The sequence below is a fragment of the Molossus molossus genome, unplaced genomic scaffold (genome assembly GCF_014108415.1).
Source record: "Molossus molossus isolate mMolMol1 unplaced genomic scaffold, mMolMol1.p scaffold_m16_p_11, whole genome shotgun sequence".
NCBI classification, from domain to species: Eukaryota; Metazoa; Chordata; class Mammalia; order Chiroptera; family Molossidae; genus Molossus; species Molossus molossus.
Genome location: NW_023425346.1, coordinates 16023803 through 16031012, shown reverse-complemented (window position 1 = coordinate 16031012; position 7210 = coordinate 16023803). Strand labels below are relative to the sequence as shown.

General features: G+C 41.3%; 1 protein-coding gene across 1 annotated transcript in view; it reads left to right on the top strand.

Moving 5' to 3' along the window:
• The first annotated feature begins 283 nt into the window (after window positions 1–283).
• ACTR3 (actin related protein 3) overlaps window positions 284–7210 on the top strand; it is a 49889-nt gene continuing 42962 nt past the window's right edge. The window contains exon 1 of the mRNA XM_036253325.1: window positions 284–646. Coding sequence (XP_036109218.1) covers window positions 603–646 — 44 coding nt within the window. The 5' untranslated portion in view covers window positions 284–602. The remainder of the gene's footprint in view (window positions 647–7210) is intronic.

Sequence of the window (7210 nt, the reverse complement as noted above, 5' to 3'; positions counted from 1 at the left end):
AGTCGTGGCTGCGGGACACGATTCCCTCCCTTACACAACCTGGCAGGGAAGTAATTGAAAGTAAAAGCCCCTTTCAGCTTCAGAAGAACTGGAGGCACGGGCTGACTCCCCCGCCCCTACGCTCTAGGAAAACCTGAAGTGGATTTCATTTCCGTAGGGACCGGAGCGGCCGCCCGCGACGGCACGTCACTGCGCATGCTCTCTCGCCCCTCCCGCTCGGAGCCGGAAGGGGGAGCGCTCGCTGCCTGGGCCTGGCCTGGCCTGGGCGTCGGCACCGGCGGCCATCTTGGCTTCCCCGGGAAAGGCTGCGCGAGGGGAAGAAGTTGTAGGGTGGGGGCAGGAGTGAGGAGGAGGGGAGAAGGAGGGGGAGGAGGCCGCGGCGGGGCAGGGCGGGGACTGCCTGCCCGCCTGGGTTGCGGAAGTGGTAGCTGCTGACCGAGCTTGCAGCTTTCTCGCTACTGCTTCAGCTTCCCGGCTCCCCCACGGACGGAGAGGCGGCCCGGCTGTGGATGGTCAGATAGCGCCTGTCTTCCGCCGCCAATCCCTGGCCACAACCGGTACGGAGCAGACGGCGGCAGCGGCAGCAGCAGGCGAGGAGGAAGATGGCGGGACGGTTGCCGGCCTGTGTGGTGGACTGTGGCACCGGGTACGGGGGCTTGGAGCGGGGGTGGGGAAACTGAGGCTGCGGTAGGAAAATGGCGGGGGAGGGAGGAGGTCTGGAGATGAATGGTGCGGCCGCCGGCGGTGTCAGCCCTAGCCCGGTCGGGTTGCGAGGGGTGGGGCTCGGAGTGGGGCTCCGAGTGGCAGGGCCTCCCTGGTTCCCTGGCTTCACCCTCCGGGACTTGGGCGGGTGCGCGGGGCCGGGAACCCCCGCGCGGTGCATTTCTCGCTGCCCCTCCCGGCCCTTCCCCCACCGCGGTGGGCAGCGCGGCCCGGGAGGTGCGCGGCGGTCGCCTGCCCGGGCGCTCGGCTCTCCGTCCCTCTGCGCCCCTTCTGCCCGTTGGGTTGGGGTGGAGGGGATTGAGCGCGGGGATGGCTGGGCAGAGGAGCGAGAGGAGAGCAGCTCTCCTTGTGCGTTTTGCAAGATTGCTGTGACAACACTGCCCAGGGTGTGGGTGGGGGAATGGGAGAGTTGGGCTCTGAAATGGGCAGCCACATCGGGGCTTTCATGTGGCCACCCACCTCCTCCTCGTTTCCAGCTCCCGGTCTTTTCCGTCGCACCCTGCGTTCTACCCGGCGGACCAGGTCACATTTTAATTTGAGAAAGATGTCATGTGTTACTTCTCTTGCCTTAAAAAAGTCCCCCAGTGAGCAAGCGCGCTGCAACTTCCTTAGTTTTGTCAAAGCCGCTTCCTGCTTTCAGTCTTTTATACCCTTATAAGGTAGTTTTTCGTTTCCAACCTGAACACATCTTATTAGAACTTTCAGAATTAACCCGATTTCAAATAGACCGAGTTCCTGGCGCTAGGTATCAGTTATGTGCACTTAAAAAATATGTTTTTATTCTCCAGGGAAGGAGGCAAGGAAGCACCCGGGAAAATAATTTTAAGTTGTGTACATTCATTCTGTGACGGTGTCTTAAGGTATATAAGGGACTGTGCTTGCTTTTCAGAGAGCTGTTTATCATAGATCTGTAGTGTCGTTTACTAAAATATAGAATGGCGTTAAAAAGTGGTCTTTCCTTTTGTTTTATCAGGCATTTTAGAGAGTTATACCACACTTTGGAGTTACATAGAAAATACTGCCTATATTTTAGTGTAGAATGACTACTTTATGTATAGTATTGGAATTTTTCTTTTTGTGGGTGTGTCCTGTCCTGATTTATTATTACATTTGTTTTAATTCCCCAAATACTCCAATTTTGGGGGTGGGAGAGGTGGATTGCCAACCTTCACCCCCCTCCCCCGCCCTTTATTATTGGGCAAACTATTCTTAAAGGAGCTCCTCTATTTGCTGTCTGCAGATTCCAAAATCCCAGCCACACATAGGGAAACAACCCATCTATTAATATTTTCCCTTGGGAAAAATTAGCCTAGTTTAGCCTTGGAACTTATATGTATTTTCTTTTTGGTGAACAGCTTAGTAAAGCTACTTTTTTTGTAATCCAGTCTCACTTCCTTGAACCAGTATTTTTTTTTTTTCTCCCTTCTTAGTCTAATTGGTGAATAGTTTTATGTTGAGGGTTCTAAATTAGATTTGGCCGGAGTGAGAGGGAATTTTCAAGTGTGTTTTGTTAAACTGAAAAATACTGCTACCTAATTAATATTTTGTGCTTTAGAAATTATTGGGTTGTCAATAAAATTAGTGTAGATAATTGTCGCCGCAATAAATAACATCTTAAGTAGGATGTTACTTTTTCTCACTTTTTTTTCCTGTTTTGAAATACAGTTTTGGTTATTTTTGAGTTAGTATACTAGATATTTCATTGAGGTTAACTGTCTTTAAGTGACCTTTCTGATAGGTCATCCTTCAATTTAAAACACCCAAGGAGTGACCAGGAGGTGTAGAGAGGGTTCAAATCTATATTTAGGATATTTTTGTTCTAATATTTCAGTTATTACTACATTGTTACATTTTGCTATATTACATTAGTTTTACCTCATAAAGAGAGGTTGTTAACTGGACACTCATAATGATTTGAATGGAACTGATTAGGCTTCCCCATTCATTGCCCATTACTTTCTTTTACCATCTATCACGATCTAAAATTCCATCATTAGAGATTCATTTATTTTGATCTTCAAAAGGCTTTTTTGGTCTTTCAGTTGCCTATTAATGCAACTCCTGGAATAGTACATCTTCAGCTTTAGTAGCACATAGAAGATATAGCTCATTGAGATTGGATCCTGGGACACACATTTCTAAGTAAGGCCTTACTAGGGAATTTTAGGCTTCAGAAAATTGTGGTCTCCAGATGGAAATTGTGCACCTATAATTTCTGTTTTCCTTTGTGTGTTAGAGAATGCATTGATGTCTTAGGTCTATAATTGCAGTTACCTACTTAATGTAAGTGGAAAATGAAAACCTTAATCAGGTTGCTCATTCCTTTTCATTATATAAATTAGGCAAAAGGTGACTGAAAAAGTGGGCTTCTATGAAACTTGGTGGTCTTAGATAAAAGCTGTAAGAGTTAGGAAACATGAAGTTTAAATCCCAGAACTTAAAGATCCTTCAGCAAAGATCCTTTATCTCAACATATGAAGAATCACTAAAGCACAGATCATAAAAAAAAACTCCTTTTGAAAAGAGTTTAGAAAGAAATAGTTCTTTCATACTGATACCCTATCTGTATTAGAATAGTGCTGTAGAATAAAATTTGGCCACAGAGATTCTCATTGATAGAGCTGGTTGCTTAAGAACTAAATTATAGAACTCAAAGCAACAGCCAGTGGTGAGGAAAACATTTAAGAAAAATAAAACAAAACAGTTCTAGACACATTGTAACACTTGAAATGTTAAAATAATCTGTTATTTTTTGCATGTTTTCACTCAAATTTCTTCAACAGTTAAGCCAGTACTTTTATTATGTTGTGGCTTGGTTACAGAACTTTGCATTGTAAAATTTCTTTTTCCCCGCTATGTCTTTTATTTTTTCCTGATATTTACTGAGTCAGTAAATTATTTTTGATTATGATAGCACAGGTTAATATAGCCTTCTTTTGGAACTATTGAATATATTCAAATCGAGAATGAATTAAGGAATTTCTCTAATTGACTTCAACTTTTTATCAATCTTAAAATGCAAGCATAAATATTTTAATGGAGTCCACGAATGAAGAACTTACTTTATTCATCCTTTAACTACATTCTAGCAATAAGTGTAGATGGGATGACCTTGAGAGCAGAGGGGAAGGAAGGGCTGAGTACACAGAGGAGAACATAAGTGCAAAGTTCATGTTTCTTACATGAATTCTGGAAATACTATTTTATAATGCTGTTTATTTTTCCAGCCATCTTCAAGGGCAAAAACATTCCCTATGTGTGTTTCCAAAAAAGTTCATTAAAATTTTTATTTCTTCATGGGTCAATTTTGCATGCTGTTTGAAGTAAGTGTAACAGACGTGTTCCTGTTGAGAAGTTAGTCTTATTTAGATATTCCTAACATCTCTCCTTTTTTTTTTTTTTCCAGACTATTTTGTGTTAAAACATTGATTTTGGATTGCGCATATATTGTATATGAACTTTCCAGCCTCATTGTAAAATACAGTTCAGAAATTTTATTTTTAAGCACAGAAAGGAAAGATGTACCCGTAGAGGACTTGCTGGCCAGGCATTTTATTTACCTTATCTTCTTTAATCTGGTGACAACTATTTTTTTTTTTTTAACCTTATTTTACAAGTGAAAAAACTTATTAGACATTTTATTTTTATTTATTTATTTTTTCCTTTATTTATTTTTAGAAGAGAGGAAGTGAGAGGGAGAGAGAGATAGAAACATCCATGAGAGAGAACATCAATTGGCCTTTTCCTGCATGTCCCCCACTGGGGTTTGGCCCACAACCTGGGCATGTGCCCTGACTGGGAATTGAACCAGTTACTCTTGGTGCATGGGTCGACGACGTTCAGCCACTGAGCCACACCAGCTGGACCAGATTAGACATTTTAAATTACTTTAAAAAACTTACCTAGTGTATTTTTTAAATATGTTTCTTTAATTGATTTTTTAGAGCGAGAGGAAGGGAGGGAGAGGAGAGGGAGATAATAGAGATAGAAAAATATCGGCAGCCTCCCGCACTCCCCCTACTGGGGATCCAGCAAGAAACCTGGGCCATGCCCTGACTGGGAATGGAACCAGTGACCTCTTGGTGCATGAGCCACACAGGCTGGGCTGAATTACTTTTTTAATGTCATGTAGTTAGCAGCTGGTGAGAGTTGCTATCTGCACTTAAGTTTTTCTGTGTCTAAGCCCTGTGTTTTTTCTATTACACCATGGGGACTTGGCCCTTTTTCAGAACTAAAGACTTTTATTTTTATTAGTAAGGTTAACTATTCTTGTTTTAAGTAATAGCAAAAAAAAAAAAAATCTTAGCATTATGAATTTGATTTAATTAATTAGAGAAGCTTTACTGTGCAAATCTTTCAGACTTAAAATTGTTTTCCGATATGTGGATTTCAAGACTTATTTCCTTGTAACTTTGCTTAAATTTATTCTCTAGAAAATTTACTTTCATAAAAGACAGAGAGAGATGAAAAAAAAGACAAAAAGGTTTTGTTTGTCAGGTAGTAAGAGCTAATATTTATCAAGAATTATGTGTTAGGCCCTGTGCTAAATGCTTTATATTATCTCATTTACATTTCACATTAAGATGAAAAATATCTCCATTTTATAGACAAAATTTTTTAGGTTGAGGGAAGTTAAAGCACTTGCAAAGGTATTGTAGCAAATAACTGATAGAGCCACTATGCAGGGCGGGGCAAAAGTAGATTTACAGTTGTGAATACGCAAAACACAAGAGTTTCTCTCTCTCTCTCTCTCTCTCTCTCTCTCTCCCCCTCCCCCCCTCCCTCCCTCTCCCCCTCTCTCCCTCTCTCCCTCTCCCTCCTTTCTCCCCTCACCTGAGGATATTTTTTCATTTATCTTCAGATAGAGTGGGAGGGAGGGAGGGAGGGAGAGAGAGAGAGAGAGAGAGAGAGAGAGAGAGAGAGAGAGAGAAACATTGATATGAGAGAGACACATCGATTGGTTGCCTCCCAACCAGTACTGGGCAACTGTAAACCTACTTTTGGCATACCCTGTATAATAGTCTTACATAGAGGAAGAAGAGCCTTTGACAATTTTGAATCATTTAGGTATTTTTGAGAGAATTTATATATGATGTTAATAAAGGCAGAAAGCAATTGTGTTAGTAGTTGAAGAAGTACTTTGCACAGGTGGAAAGTGGTATGTCAAATCAAGGCTTAATGTATACTTAGCAGCAGGCCAGGCACTCTTGGAAATATAATGAAAATGCATAATACAATCTGCTCTCAAGAATCTTAATGAGACGAGCTAAAATCATTAAAAAAATTAGAGGTTGGTGGAAGATTACATTAATCAAGCGTTAAGATATTTAACTTTCTGACAGCAATAGCTATTCTGTAGGTTGTAAGGAAAGAGATTTTTGTAGTCATGAAGAGTCAAGAAACATTTAGTGAAGGTAGGATGTGAGCTCTCCTGTTAAGGATTTGAAAGGATGCAGTAGAAGTAAACACATATATAACAGAAAGGGGAGAGAGTAAACGGTTCTTGTCTTTAGCCCTCTTGGCCTGTGTTGCACCCTTCACCCCCCACCTTATGAATTGACTGCATAATAACATAATGCAGACTAGGTTATGTAATGTGGAAAGGTACTAACATTTATTGAGGACTTTCTGTGTACCCAGGTATTTATTATATGTCAGCAAAGCTTTGATTTGAAATAATTTTACTTGATAAAGAATTAAAATCTAGGAGAGGGGTGAAGTATTGAAAATAGAGGTTTCAGAATATGTTCAGGATGGAATGCAGTAGGATCATATGTAAAAGAGGTATTTGGGACAGTTATAGGACTTGGCACAGAGTGGGAACTCACATCTTTGTTGAGTGAATGAATGAATGAATGAATGAAGAATTAGGGATCTGGTTTAAAAAACTGCTTCAGAAACACCCATACCCAGTGACTCAGGATCTCCAGAGGTTAGGTCTAGAAATATTCATTTAAATAGGCTTCCTAGATGATTGTTCAGCAGTCCTCTAAGCACTAGCTTTGCAGAGAGGGCTGAGATAAGGTTTTGGCAGTGGGAATGAAGTAGAATTTGGAAAAGGTTGCCTTTCTTTTGGCAATTATGTTGTTTTGGATAGTTTATGGTCAGCAAGGTCTTTGTAGTCATAGTTATTTTTCAGTTCAAGTGCTACCATTTAGTATAACCTGAAGCTGTACGCTCCAGGTGCTACAGGTATTATTTTTTTCCATCTGTTATTTGGAGATCACAGTATCAGTTTATTTTTATTTTTTCAGAGCTAATGAATGAAAGGGGTTCATCATGGTGATTGGCACATAGTAAGGGCTCAATACATTGTAATTATTTCAGTTATCAGTTAACTCCCTTTTTACTGAATTGAAGTTTTTAAGGAAAGGAACACAGTAAGTATCATGCTTGTTTCCTTATCCTCCAGTGTTTTGCCAGCACAGTTCTTTGCATAGGGGAGCTGTCTAAGTAGGATCTGGCAGTTGATTTTAGTATATTGTAA